Consider the following 15285-nt stretch of genomic DNA (forward strand, 5'->3'; position numbering starts at 1 on the left):
AACAGCATATACACATAGGAAAGTATATTCTTTAGAATTAAGAATTTTTAACCATTATAGTATGTTACTTAAACTCAGCAAGCTTGCTGTTTTAAAATCAGATATTTGAAGTGTCATTAAAAGGCTATTATTACAAAAAGTATACAGTTGGTTTTCTGCAGTCATATTACCCAAACCCTGTAAAAAATATATCCATTCTACTCTTAATTCATAGACACAGTAGATGGTTATTAAACAGATATATATCCACATAGCACAACCTCAAAAGTATAGGATAACAAGTCCAAGTGTTACTCTTAAGGGAGAAAAGACCTCAGTGTCTAATAGGGAAAATCAAAGCAACCCCTATAGACAGGCTAGTTGCAAATATCACTTGCAGCCAGCAGACACATCCTCGGTCAAAAACTCCCAAAAAGTTGAGGACACAATTTCACAGTGAATTTCAACAGTCTTAATTCTAAGTCTCAAAAAGTTTTCAAAAAAAACACTTATCTGAAAATTGTTGTCTTCTCAATCAAATTGCAAACACAAGAATGGTGATATTTAGTAGCTGCTATGCTCTGAGTTTGTCTCCTATGGAGTGATTTTCTCCTGCTTCCAAGCTCCAGGATCATGTTCTTGTGTTTGCAATTTGATTGAGAAGACAACAATTTTCAGATAAGTGTTTTTTTTGAAAACTTTTTGAGACTTAGAATTAAGACTGTTGAAATTCACTGTGAAATTGTGTCCTCAACATTTTGGGAGTTTTTGACCGAGGATGTGTCTGTTGGCTGCAAGTGATATTTGCAACTAGCCTGTCTATAGGGGTTGCTTTGATTTTCCCTATTAGACACTGAGGTCTTTTCTCCCTTAAGAGTAACACTTGGACTTGTTATCCTATACTCTTGAGGTTGTGCTATGTGGATATAGATTTATTTAACAGCCTCCCTTGGTTCTATATATTTTTTATTAAACAGATATGCCAGATATGCAAAACTAATATGGAATGAGGAAGTGACAGTTCTCCATGCTGACCATAAATATATAAAGCATTAAGTGCATTTTACAGATGAGTAGTTTCTATGGTAATGCATATTTGCATATATATTTTAATCATCTGACAGAAAATGTACAGGATATTCCATTAAATAGCCATTTTCCCATGCATGCAAGTGCTTATCTCTTGGATTGTACGATATCATAGCAAGATCTGAGCTTGAAGATCGTAAATCAAAACTTGCACCAACCTGCTTCCCTTTTAACAAATCAAAAGCAAACATTACTCTCATATCCTTTGTATCGGTGACATACAGAATTCCACAGGCTATGAATGCATTGCCAGCTTTGGTTTTGGGATACGTTGTGTTGATCAGCTTAATGACTGAGAATGTCTTTTCATCGAGATTTGCTACAACGATATTCTCATCCAGACTCGACGCGTAAATGAGCCACAGACCTTTTTCATCCATTGCCACATTGAAATACGATTTGGAATTGGAGAAGAGATAGTTGCGGCCATGGTACAGTGCATTTTCAATCTTCAGGGTTCTTACTGATTCTGTCTCAAACTCAAATCTGAAAATAAAATATCAGTACAGTGCTGCAATGTTTAGAATTTTGTCTTTTAGTACAAGGGGCCATGTTCTTTACAGTATACCCCCGCAAATTCAGAGTTTTTTTCTAACCGCCTCTTCTGGGTCCCCGCCGTGCATATTCCTCTAACCCTCCCCTCTCCCGCCTGTATTGAAGCCCTCTCCAGCTATTTAGAGCTTCTCCGACTCCTCGATCCGCAAGCGCCACCACCCGCATCGGCACTAGCACCACCTGCTGCCGCCTCTGATCCCCGCTTCTAAACCACATCCAATATTCATGGTTTTTCAAAGTTTGCAGGTACTCCGGGAACGCAAACCCCCCCCCCCCCCCCCCACACACACAAACTTTGGGGGAGAGCACTGTATATGACACCTAAAAAATCAGCACCAAAAGGGACATTGCTTAGTGTGATTCTAGAAAACACCTCTGAAGTTATGCATACGCTTGGCATACCTTTTAGGCCAGTGAAAACCAAGCCTAAATACCTGCACCTATGTTGTGCGCAAATCAAGCATACGCTGTAACAGTGCACCTAAGTTTTAGGGCCACCCATTCTCCTCCCCTGGATATGCCCTTTTTGGAAAATTTAAAAGTAACTTAAAAACATTTCTTTTTAAGGATGCCTTTACAAACTAATTTTATTATCTTATTACTCTACTTTTTATTATATTTTTTAATTTGTTACCCTTTTTTATTTTCCCTTAATGTCTTTTCTTTACTTTAATGAATTGTATTTCATCCCTCCGTATCTAATGTTAAGAATATGTTAAATCGAGTGTAAGTTTGTCCTTTTAAGTATTTTATGTATTGTATTGTCTCCCAACAAATGTACATTTTAATATGTACATCACTTAGAAGTCTGATTAAGTGATTAATCAAGAAACCTAATAAACTTGAGAATTGTGCACTATAATTTAGCATAGAATGTTGCTACTCTTTGGGTTTTGGCCAGGTACTAGTGACCTGGATTGGCCATCGTGAAAGCGGGCTACTGGGCTTGATGGACCATTGGTCTGACCCAGTACGGCCAGTCTTATGTTCTAACTTAGACACCTGTAATGTAGGCCATTGCAGGCATCTAAAAGTTTTTTCTTCGGTGTAGTTAGCTGTGATTCTGTTAATGGTGTCCCAAGTGTGAATGACACACAACTAACGTTCATTTATGTCGCTGCTGTTGATTTAAACGCCATTTACAGAATCCGGCCTGAAATGTTTTCCTTCCCCCTCATATTCATCCTCATTCAGAGTTGAGTGCAGGAATGGTTGGTTCTCTGTAGGGAGTTTTACTAGTATTAAAGTGATTACAACCCTGACCTTTCAACATTTATGGACTTGCATGTTTCGAGGATATAATAATATTTTTCTATTTTTCAAATTTTTTCTCTCCTTTCCATAAAATATTTTGCCACCTCATGTTTCTTGACGTTAATATACATGCATGTAAAGTGGGTTTATACACACAGACGCCGTAAAACCAAAACCCACGCCAAAAATTTTTTTTTGTCATATCTTCCACAGAACTTGGCTTTCTTATGAAATTTAGGGCTCCTTTTACGAAGGCGCGTTAGGGCCCTAACGCACAGAATAGCGCTTGCTAAAATGCCACGCACGCTAGCCACTACCGTCTCCTCGTTGTGTGTTAATTGGTGGAGCTATTGTAAATATCGGTGTCGGGTCAAAGGCGCACCGCCGCGCTGCTCTAAATTACTGTTTTTAGCGCTCCGACAGGGGGGCGTGGGGGGGAACCCCCCCCCCACTTTACTTAATAGACATCGCGCTGCGTTGTGGGGGGTTGTAACCCCCCACATTTTACTGAAAACTTCACTTTTTCCCTGTTTTTAGGGGAAAAGTTCTGTTTACAGTAAAATGTGGAGGGTTACAACCCCCCAAGCCCCCCATTACGCCGGCGCGATGTCTATTAAGTAAACTGGGGGGGTTCCCCAACAAAACCCCCCGTCGGAGCCCCTAAAAGCTGTAATTTAGAGCGGCACAGCGGTGTGCGCTGCGCTCAATTGTCGGCGCGCGCTTTTGTCTTTCGCGTCGTTGTCTATGAACCGTAAATCTCTTTTCATCTGTAAACCTGGGGTTAAGATCAATGGTGCATACTACCAGGATGTCGTTTTGATGCAGAAGTAGTTGCCAGTTATCCATCGCATGTCTGGAGACTACTTTTATCTTCCAACAGGACAATGCCCCAGCATAGCTGGCAAAGGAAACCATAGAACTGCTACATCGGGAGACCCCAGACTTCATTAGAAACATAGAAAAATGACGGCAGAAAAGGGCCAAAGCCCATCAAGTCTGCCCACTCCATTGACCCTTCTCTTTGATTTTGCTCACCACCCCCTGCCCTCACCTCATTAGAGATCCCACATGAATATCCCATTTATTTTTGAAATCTAATACGCTGTTGGCCTCAATCACCTGCCGTGGGAGTTCATTCCAATGATCGACCACCCTCTCAGTGAAGAAATACTTTCTGGAGTCTCCATGAAATTTCCCTCCCCTGATTTTCAGCGGATGCCCTCTGGTGGAAGAAGGTCCAGACCTCTGGCCTGCAAATTCAGCAGACCTAAATCCAGTTGATCTGGGGGCCGATACAAGAATGCGTTTACCAGACAGTAATATCTTGACGTCGAAGAACTTAAACAGCACCTCATCTGTGTTTGGGCTGAACTGAAGCAGAGTATTGTGTGCCTTCATGCAAAGGGAATGCACTTCGAACATCTGCTTAATTGAAACACTTTTTGACTTTACATTTTACTTCACGATACCCCATAAAACATTTTGGTGTGTTTTTATTCAGTTAATTCATTTTCACAAGGCGGTGGTAGGAAATATTAACAAATTTATATCTACTTTATTCAGCATATGATGCACTACATTTCATAACAATCTGCCAAGTTCTATGGAAGATATGAGAGAAAACATTTTGTGGTGTGTTTTTTTAGTTCACAGTGTATATTATACAGGGTCCCCTCAAAAACACTCCTTGATTTTTAAATGGTTACAAAATCAAAGGATTATGTTTATAAATAAGATGACACGCAGCTCCTGATTGGTGATGCCTGACTTTAGTACAGGAAGAGGCGGTCGGAGCATACCGCGAGTGATTTCCTACACTCGCCGGCGCTCTGGCTGCCCTTTCCTGCCCGGTCATTTGCGGTCAGAAAATACCGCGAATGACCGGGAATTTGCGGGGGAGCACTGTATGTATGTGTATGTATATATGTATATATATATATATATATATATATATATATACACACACACACTGTATTTTTTGCTCCATACGACGCACCTGACCATAAGACACACCCTAAATTTAGAGGAGGAAAACAAGAAAAAACACATTCTGAACCAAATTCTCCCTGCCAGGCTCTGCACCCAACCCCACACTCCTTGCCAGGCTCTGCACCCTGTACCCCCTCTGGTAGTCTAGTGGTAGGTAGAGACAGGGCATAGATGTCAAGGCAGATGACTTTTTAAAATATGCAATGTCAGCTCAGTAACAACTATAGAAAAATAGACAAATATAGCGCAAAATATAGACAGCAGATATAAATTCTCAAAACTGACACATTTTGATCACTAAATTGAAAATAAAATCATTTTCCTACCTTTGGTTGTCTGGTGATTTATTTCTTTCCTTCCTCAGGCCCAACAATTATCCTTTCCTCCCTCAATGCCTTCCAGCGTTTGTCCTCTTCCTCCCCCCCCCCCCCCCCCTTTTGGTCTGGTAATTTTTCTTTCTCTCTTTCTTTCCTTCCTCAGGACCAACAATTGTCCCTTCCTCCCTCCCTCCTATGTTTCCCTCACTGCCTTCCAGCCTTTGTCCTCTTCCACCCCCCCCTCAAGCCCATCCGCCTGCTGAATTTAATTACCTCCCGCTGCTACCGCTGTGAGGATATGTCAACGAAGCAGCAGTGGCAGGGGGCTTGGACTCCTGGCTCAGCAGTGGGTCGAGGAACGAGCAGGGAGCCGGCACGGAGCGAATTCCTGGGAAAGGCCAGAGGGTGCAGCAATTGCACGCTGCTGGCTCAGAAGCCTTACCTCCAATGTCAGAACTGACGTCGGGGGCAAGGCTACTGGGCTGGCGGCATGCAATCGCTGCACCCGCCTGGCCTTTCCCTTCCTCTACTTATGGCAGCCAGGAGTAGCAGCAGGCGGTCAAAATAAGGTAACACCTGGGGGGAGTTGGGTATTCACTCCATAGGATGCACCCTTTCTCCACCCACTTTTTTTGGGGAAAAAGTGCGTCTTATGGAGCAAAAAATACAGTATATATACACAAATACATACACATGTATACAGTATGGGGTGCATAATTAAAAAAAAAAAAACATCTAAAAAGTGTCCTAAATGGCTACTTTGACGATCAAAAAGCCTGATCATCCAAGTACCCATAACCAAAGCTTAGCACTTAGACGTATCTAAAACCAACTTAGGCCTTATCCCTGCCTCTAAACGCATAGAGAGAAAAGAGGCATGTTTAGAGGAGGGGAAAGTGCGGGCGGTGGGCGGAAGGTGGGCAGACCTACACTTAGGCGTGCATCAGGTATAACCAAAACCGTAGGCAGGTTGCCTAGTCGGCACTTATACCTTTTTGACTTAGACAAAGTCAAACCAGGTCTAAGTGAAGAAAAAGGGGCCGCTGAGCTGATGCCGCTGGCGCGATCAGTTCAGCGGCCCGGCAACCTACCCACCGCAACCATCGCGGTAGGAGAGATGCCTCATCTCCCCTACCGCGATGCCATCACTCCTCTACCCGAACTGCCAAGGGTCACAGCAGTTCGGGTAGAGGAGTGATGGCATCACGGTAGGGGAGATGAGGCATCTCTCGCCGCAATACATCACCCCAACACACATACACACAACATCGGGCCAGGAGGGAGCCCAAGCCCTCCTGGCCCCAGCGATCCCTCACTCCCCACTACAATACGGGCAGGAGGGATCCCAGGCTCTCTTGCCCTCAACACAACCCCCCTCCCCCCAACGACCGATCCCCCGTCGACCCCACCCCACCCCCCTTCCCTGTACCTTTCAACGTTGGCCAGACAGAAGGGTGCCAAGCCCGCCCGTCCGGCAGGCCAACCGGCTCCAGAATGGGGCCGGATTGGCCCAGGCGGCTGAAACCCTGCCCACAGGAGGAGCCTAAGGTTCCCGGACCTATACTGATTGGCCTAGGCGCCTCAGGCCCCACCTGTGGGCGGGGTTTCAGCTGCCTGGGCCAATCTGGCCCCATTCTGGAGCCGGTTGGCCTGCCGGATGGGTGGGCTTGGCCCCCGTCCGTCTGGCCAACATTGAAAGGTATGAGGAAGGGGGGGTCGCGGGTCGGCGATCGGGGTTTTTAGGGGGCGGTCGTTGGGGGGAGGGGGGTTGTGTCGAGGGCAGGAGGGCCTGGGATCCCTCCTGCCCGTATTGTAGTGGGGGGTAGGGGGTCGCCGGGGCCAGGAGGGTTTGGGCTCCCTCTTGCCCCGATATCATTGGGGGTGCTGCGGGTGCCCGGGGCAGGGGGGCTTGGGTTCCCTCCTGCCCCGATGTTGTGTGTGTGGGGAGGTTGGGGAGGATTCTGTAACCGGTGTTGTTTTTGACAGACACCGGTTACAGAATCCAGCTTTTAGGTGAAGGACCGGCTCCTCCTTTGCCTAAAAGCCCTTGTGTTGGACGTTTTGAGCTTATGCGTTTTTTTGGTTCATTATTGTTGTGGGGGTGTACTTCTAGACGTAGTGGTTGGCTGGGTGTTTAAACAGCTGAAGGTAGAGGCAGGCCATAATCAAAACAAGGACAGTTGTTTTGGTTATGGACACTTTCCCTGCTTCTGCTTTCAAAGTTTAAGGCCTTAGGCCAAAAAGGGACTTAGACGGTTTTTTTGATTATGCCCCTCTATGTGTATAGATATATATAGATATAAGTGAGAACTATGAAATTTCAAGGAATGTCTTGATGTTTTTTATATATATAAAGAAACAACTCACTTCACAATAGTGTCTGATCCTCCTTTGTGATAATAAAGTGATTGATTATAGACTAGATGTCCACATCCATGAAAGAACCACTTCAGCTCAACAGTCTTGTAATTGTTATTTAAGAGTGCTGTTAAATTTTCAAACTCTTTTACGATCAGGCCTGCATGAAAGTACAGAACAGATTGCTTACAAGTGTACTGCCTGTGAAAGACAAGTATAGTATGGTGGATTTCTTAAATCCTCCAGAGGCTTTCAAATATCAGCTACTACTACTGTACCTGAAAAATGCTCAGCAATCCAAATTCTTTCATCACTTCTGTTCCCAGAGTCCATCATCCAGGCACCAAATGCATTGTCTACTTTCTTTACATAAGTTGGGCTTCTTACAGTTGCGATGAAGCATTCTAGAGTGAATACAGAGGCGTGCATTTAAATGTCAGCCAATAAGCATTGCCCTCTAAATGAAGACCTCCAACTTTAAACTGGTAGAAGCTGGAAGATTTTTGAAGGCCACACCAAACTCAAATTTACATTATACATTTGTAGTTTTCTCCATGTTTTGAGACATGGATCATAATGGTTGCTTTCTTGCTAGTGTGCATAGTGGTGCTTTCTTGCTAGCTTTTACAGTAGCATGCCACTCTGAGAATAGTGTTTTGATGACAAGTTTATTTTATTTATTTATTTATTTTTAACATTTATAGCCTAAGGGGCTCATAATCAAAGAAAAAAACCATGTAAAAAGTGGCCAAAATGGGTACTTGGACAATCAAAAAACCTGATCGTCCAAGTACCCATAACCAAAGCTGGTTTTAGACATATCTAAACCCAGCTTAGGCATTTCCCCTGCCTCTACACGCATAGAGCAAAAAGAGGCATTTTTAGAGGAGGGGAAAGGACGAGAGCTGGGCCGACCTAGACATAAGCGTATAGCAGGTGTAACCAAAGGTTTAGGCAGGTTACCTAGTCAGCACTTATACATTTTGACTTAGTCCAAGTTAAAACAGGTATAAGTGCCAAAAAAGGGCCACTGAGCTGATCACAGCAGCTCAGTGGCCCCAGCAACCTGCCTACACCACCATAAGAATCGGAATAAAAACGTATATACCTGCCTCCAGAACATCAGCACCTGGCATAGGAAAGCCTAGTAGAGCAGTGGCTTAAGTAGTCTGGGGAGTGGGCTAATGAACCATAGAGAGGCGTACCCAGGCCCATAAGCCACTTTAAACACTTCATTCATGATGAAACATGTGCACCCCCCAAACCCTACTGTACTGCCATAAAGGTGCAACCAGCAGCCATAAGGGCTATTGGGGTTGTAGACAGGTGGGTATGGTGTATTTTGGGGGGAGAGGTTCACCATAAGGCAAGCCCTCCTGCCTTAGCGAAACCCCCACTAAGATACGGGCATGAGGGATCCCAAGACTTCCTGCCCACGATGCCTCTCCCCCGACAGCCCCTGGAATTAAGTTAGGTGTATAACTTAGGCACCTATTTGCCATCTATCACTAGGCACCTATTATAGAATTTCCCTCTAAGTGTACAGCCCTCAATGGAAACTGCCCCAGCTATGTTGATTGGCTGAGAACTCTTCAGTGGCACCTCATATATCAAAAGTTTGGGGTTTCTTCTAAGGCATTGTTGCCTCAGGTCCCCCCCCCCCCCCCCCAATAGAAAGCATTTTACAACAATTTTCCTGCATCCATAAGACTGTAGTATTTCTTTACATAATATCTAAAAAGCATTACCTCCTTTTTTAGGATGATAGACTTTGTCATTTTCCATCAGCGTATCATCCTTTGGAACAGCACATGTCTCACCTAGAACAGATCCCAATAATAGCGTGTAAACCACAAGTAAACGGTTATTGTGTGCATTCATAATAAAGCTTCTGCACCAAAATTTCTGATCTTCACAGATGGCAGAATAATTTAAGGTATTTAACTTGTAATGTTTTCTCTCATGCTGCCAAAACAAACGAATCAAGAACAGTTTGAGGGTCTCCCGTAAAAATGTACTTTTCTGCATAATTTTTATGGGACTGTCTGTAAGACAGAATACGCCAAGACCATGGATTAGTTATGGTAAAATTACTGTATGTCAGGACACGAAAATACATGGTATGTCTAACAACATATTTTGACACTTGCCCCATGTCAATAACAGACTATGGACTTTTCCTCCAGGAAACTGTCCTCCAGGAAATTGTCCAAACCTTTCTTGAAACCAGCTACGCTATCTGCTCTTACTAAAAACTCTGGCAATGCATTCCAGAGCTTAACTATTATCCGAGTGAAAAATTATTTGACGGAGTGAAAACTCAATTCACTTGTACCGTTTTACTCCACTCAGGATTTTGTAGACTTCAATTATATGTCCCCTCAGCTGTCTTAAATCTGTGAATTCTTGCAGTTAGTAAAAGCAAAGAATCAATTTAACATTACACGTACATATAAAAACTCGACAAAAAGAAAACATTCCACACTTGTTTTGAACCTTACCAAATGTTTTTCTTACTCGGCATGGGATGGGTGAACTCATGTTGACCAGTGTTGAGGTCTATTGAAATGATGTGTTTAGAGCAAGGGGTCTGTTGAACCATAGGGGGTCCATGGATGGGTTTCAGGGGTTCCGTGATGGTCAGATAAAAATTAACATTTATATTCACTATACAGCCCGGTACTGTTCTACTGTACTACTTATAGCATAACTATATTCATAACAAACCATAACCGAATGATTTCTAAGCGGTTTACACCAAAGAAAACTGGACAATTGGCGAAATACAAGTGGTAAGAAGGTACGAAATATTTCTTAAAAGTACAAATATTCTTTAGGAAAATACAATACAAACTTTTGCTTAGAATAACAATTCATAATGATGCAACCACACTGGGAAATGAATTTTTCAAACAACATCGTCTTGATCACTTTCTGAAAAGTACTGTAGGACAACATGGCTTGACAAATACATTTACCCAACCAAGACTGCTGTTTACCTGCTTGGAACGCAAGGGTCTTATCCAGGAAAGTCTTGTATTTACAACCATTAATTTTCAGATAAGCAAATAAATGTTGACTTCTAGTTTTCCTCATCAGACTATACCATATAAAATGTGAAAAGAGATAGGTTGGAGATAGTCCCAAGATAAGCATGAAACAAATACAAGAAAACTTGAATAAGATTCGTGCCTCTACCGGCAGCCAATGCAACAAACAAAAATAAGGAATAATATGATCATTCTTTTTTAATCCAAAAATCAATCTGACCAGCCATATTCTGAATTATCCTCAATTTTCTTAATAGTTTCTTAGAGGCTCCTAAATAAATAATGGTGCAGTAATCTAAAATGGATAAAACTAGACAATAGTCTAAAAAAATAATGGGTCAAATATTTTTTTTATAACACTGAAAGGCATATACAGCACTGTACATTTTGACATCTATAGATTGTCCCTTCTCGGAAGAGCTTACAATCTAACTTGGACAGACATGACATATAGGGTTGGGGATGCAGAACCCAAAGTGAGAGGAGTTAGGAGTCGAAAGCAATCTCAGAGGTGGGCTTTTAACTGGGCCTCGAACACTGCCAAAAATAGAGCCCACCACAGGGATTGAGGCAGTTTGTTCCAAGCATATGGCGCAGCAAGGTAGAAGGGACGGAGTCTGTTAGCAGTTGATGAGAAGGGCATAGATAGGAGGGACTTACCAGCTGAGCGGAGCTCACGGAGGTTTAGAGTAAAGGGTCATAAATTTAATAGACACCTTTTTGTGCTAAAACTAAAATGGATTACATCTATTATATAATAACTCAAGAGAATTTGAATAAAGTCAAAGTAAATTAATAAATGTGTGCTCGGTGATTAAATCATCAACTGATGCCGCTGTGAAGTTATAAAGATGTTATACCTGTTATATCATAGCACATGCCTCCCTACCTCCATCATACTTATCTCAGTTTTTTCTTCAATGTCCTAATTGGAGAGGTGGTGAGCAGTTAAAGTGCTATGACATCGCATACCAGCTGGCAGCATGATCCATCATTCATGTGTTCCCATTCCCCAAATGTACACAGTGAAAAAAAAAAAAAAAAAAATCAAACCCACAGTCCAAATGTTCATTCAAAAATAATCCATACAAGTTCCACATCCTTAAAAGTAAAATGTAATATCAGTGCAAATTTTGCTCTGCTTCCTCGACACAGATTGTGTTTCAAAAGAGGAAGACATAAAACACTGAAAATGGAAAACATGGATAAGATATCAGCACAAAAAATCATGAATGAAAAACAATCAAACGATAATCAACAAAATTAAAACACATTTTATTAAAGCAATTAATGGCTTCCTTACTGGGTTAAGAGAAACCCATACACTCCCAAATACAGAGGCTCCCTAGCCGCCAGGCAAAATCACGTGATCCACTAGACTGGTGCTGAAATTTAAATGCCGTCAAAAAGCATATGCAAGTTTTACAGCTGCAATTGATAAACAAGATAGCCCGGCAGATGGGAGAGACACTGACAAGCTCAAAGAAAAGTATATCATCCAAGTGGCGTTAGCATGGAACAAGCCACTCAACTTCTCTATTGAGTCCTTGGGGAGCAACAGTGCCCCATTCAAAAATCAGCCACTGTTCATGGTAAGTGAGCAGTGGAGAGATGTCACCATATTCTGAAGAGGAGCAGACAAGGGGGAAAAGGGCAGAACACAAGTCACCCTATAATCACTGCATGCTACAGTTTAATATTAAGATGGGTATAAAGAGGGTTTATTCAAAAACAAAGGTTCTAGACTTTTTTAAAAACTAACTTTGTTCAGATGGGGGTTTACATCAAGGAATTATTATTATCTGGACGGGAACATCTGGAAGGAGTGGAAATGCGATGGACAAAACTGAAAGGAGCAATTGTAAGGGTGACAAACCTTTTTGTGAGGCAAGTAAGTAAAAGCAAGGGCAAAAGAAGGCTACTTTGGTTCTCAAAAGTAGTAGCCGAGAAGGAAAAGAATAAAAGGTTAGCTTTCATAAACTACAAAAGATCGGAGAAAGAGGAAGGCAGGCAAAAATATCTGGAAAAGTTAAGAGAGGCTGGTCTTGTAGTAAGGAAAGCAAAGATGCAAATGGAAGAAAAAATAGCTGGCATGGTAAAACGGGGAGACAAGACATTTTTTTGATATATTAGTGATAGGAAGAAGTCCAAAAGTGGCATTGTGAGACTTAAAGGTGAAGGGGAGGATAAAGAAAAGGATTACAGGACCGGAGGCAACATGAATTCACTAGAGGAAGATCATGTCAGACAAATCTGATCAATTTCTTTGACTGGGTGACCAGAGAATTGGATAGAGGATGTGCGCTAGATATGGTGTATTTAGATTTTAGCAAAGCCTTTGACAGTGTTCCACAAAGACGTCTAATAAATAAATACCAGGCAGTTTAACGCGTGGTATTATACGCATTAAACCCCTACCATAGCTTGACAAAGGACCTCTTAGTCACTGAGCACACATTTATTAATTTACTCATTTACTTTGACATTATTCAAACTCTCTTGGGTTATTATTTAGTTTATTTGAGAATTTAGTTATATATTTAGTTCTCTCTCTTTTGTTTTTTTAGATTACATTTATTATATGCAAGGACATTCTCCGTCATTGCCTCAGTCCAATGGCTTTGATGTGGCCCCTGGACTTCAGCTGCATATGCATTTCCCTCTGAATTCCGTTATTTGGGAAAGAGGAAGAATCCGAATTTATAATTAAAGAAAAGTTTAAAAAATGTCTCTTATTCTGTGAGAATTATACCTTAGATTAGTATAATGTTATTACAATGTAGTCTCAAAGGACGTGGAGAGGCATAATCAAAAAAAATGTCTAAGTCCCCTTTTGGCCTAAGGCCTTAAACGTCGATAGTAGAAGCAGGGAAAATGTCCATGATGAGTTTTTTTTTTTATAATGGCCTGCCTCTACTTTCGCTGTTTAAATGCCCAGACCACCACTACATCTACACTAACAACATATAATCAACCAAAAAAAGCCTAAGTCCCAAATGCCCAACACAATTATGCAAAGCAATGGACCAATTGATGGTAGAACCTCTCTTCCAGAAAGTGCTTTCTGATAGGAGAAACCACTGAACATCTGAAGCCAAAAAACTAGCTTGAAATAAAAAAAAAAAAAAAAAAGAAGCAGCCCTTTCTGGAAAGCTATAGGGCACATGGGGAAAAAACTTGAGAACTCAGACTTATGATATATTTATATTAATTATTTTTGTGACTGATTGATTATCATAACAGTTTTATATACCATCAATGATGCCAATAAGATAAAACATATATAAAAATACAGAGTAGAATCCTCTCAGCCTCTATTCTCTTCTCCAAGAAAATAAATGTGCCTTAAGACCTTTCCTAAAATGCAACAAACTAGTACATGGTAGGTTACTGCCATTCTCTGGTACTGCTGTCCTAGTGCCCTCACCTTTTTTCACAATCTCCACCAATTGTACCGTCAACAGGGGCTCCTATGCAGAATGTATATTTCTTCCTCGGGCTAGCTTTCAAATACTCCGCTACAGTATATAAAATCTTAAAACTAATTCCCATTAACTTTATTTGAATTTGTGTCTTCTGAAGTTGTCTTGCTAGAGGGTTTTAGTGTGCTTAACTTTGCATAAATATCCTGACCTTCAGCTTGGAATATACAGCTGGGTGGACATACAAAAGAGCCTATTAACAAGGGATACTGTTCTGTGGTCCCTATCAAGGAAATGATGTCACTGCTGAGCATTCTAGAGCAGGGGTAGGCAATTTCAGTTCTCGCAAGCACAGGCAGGTCAGGTTTTCAGGATATCCACAATAAACATGCATGAGATAGATTTGCATCTCAAGGAGGCAATGCATGCAAATCCATCTCATTCATGCATCGTCCCTAAAAGTACTATACAGATTTTAAAACTACATACCATGCTTCAAATGCATACGGAGTTAGATGCCATTTATAGAATCAAGGTCATAGAGTTTTGTTTTTAATACAGGAGGGACAGGAAGCTGGCAGTATTAGGTGGCTATTTTCAAACAAGGCTCAGCAGTCAAATTTTAAGCATCGATTCAGTCTGATTATTAGGCACCTATACCTGGATAAATAGGGACTTTTAAATTAAGTAGTGCTCCTGCTTTAAAACCAAGTTATCAAGTTGGCTCACAATAATCAGAATATACAAGCTGAATAATGCTTCCGCACCCATTGCACAAACCCTCCCAAAAAGTTTAGAAAAAAATAAAAATGTGCATTCCGTGGTAAGGCTTTTTGCTGGTATGCTAACCATGTGTTAGGGCTTAACACCCTTTAGTAAAAAAGGCCTTGTATATAATTACACCAATTGCTTTTTGTCAAAATTGCATTTAATATCAGGTGCTGAAAAATCAGTCTTGTAATAAGCAATGGCAGAAAACAACCATTCAGCTCATCTATGTAAAACCGCTTTGATATTTGATAAGGCGGTATATCAGATTTTTAATAAACCTGAAACCTGATATTGTCTGTGCAGGTATTCTGTGGACACCACTGACAGTGAGGCCACCTGCAAGATTTTTCCTTATTCAGAGCAGATCCTTTTTGTTTTCTTTCTTTCTTTATCCTCCACCACAGTGGCGTACCTAGGGGGGGGGGGGAGGTCCGCCCCGGGTGCACGCCCCAAGGGGGTGCACAGGAGAGAGCTGAACGGGGACGACTTGGGTCCCGCGGG

At 41.7% G+C, this 15285-nt stretch overlaps 1 protein-coding gene across 3 annotated transcripts in view; it reads right to left on the minus strand.

Moving 5' to 3' along the window:
- Nucleotides 1-1068: 1068 nt before the first annotated feature.
- GLDN (gliomedin) overlaps nucleotides 1069-15285 on the minus strand; it is a 35319-nt gene continuing 21102 nt past the window's right edge. For all 3 annotated transcript variants that reach the window (XM_033920419.1, XM_033920418.1, XM_033920420.1), the window contains exons 7-10: nucleotides 9290-9361; nucleotides 7820-7945; nucleotides 7551-7701; nucleotides 1069-1554 (exon numbers count right to left, since the gene is read on the minus strand). In XM_033920419.1, the coding sequence (XP_033776310.1) occupies nucleotides 1089-1554; nucleotides 7551-7701; nucleotides 7820-7945; nucleotides 9290-9361 (815 nt within the window). In that variant the 3' untranslated portion in view covers nucleotides 1069-1088. The remainder of the gene's footprint in view (nucleotides 1555-7550; nucleotides 7702-7819; nucleotides 7946-9289; nucleotides 9362-15285) is intronic.

This window comes from Geotrypetes seraphini, chromosome 14, assembly GCF_902459505.1.
Source record: "Geotrypetes seraphini chromosome 14, aGeoSer1.1, whole genome shotgun sequence".
NCBI classification, from domain to species: Eukaryota; Metazoa; Chordata; class Amphibia; order Gymnophiona; family Dermophiidae; genus Geotrypetes; species Geotrypetes seraphini.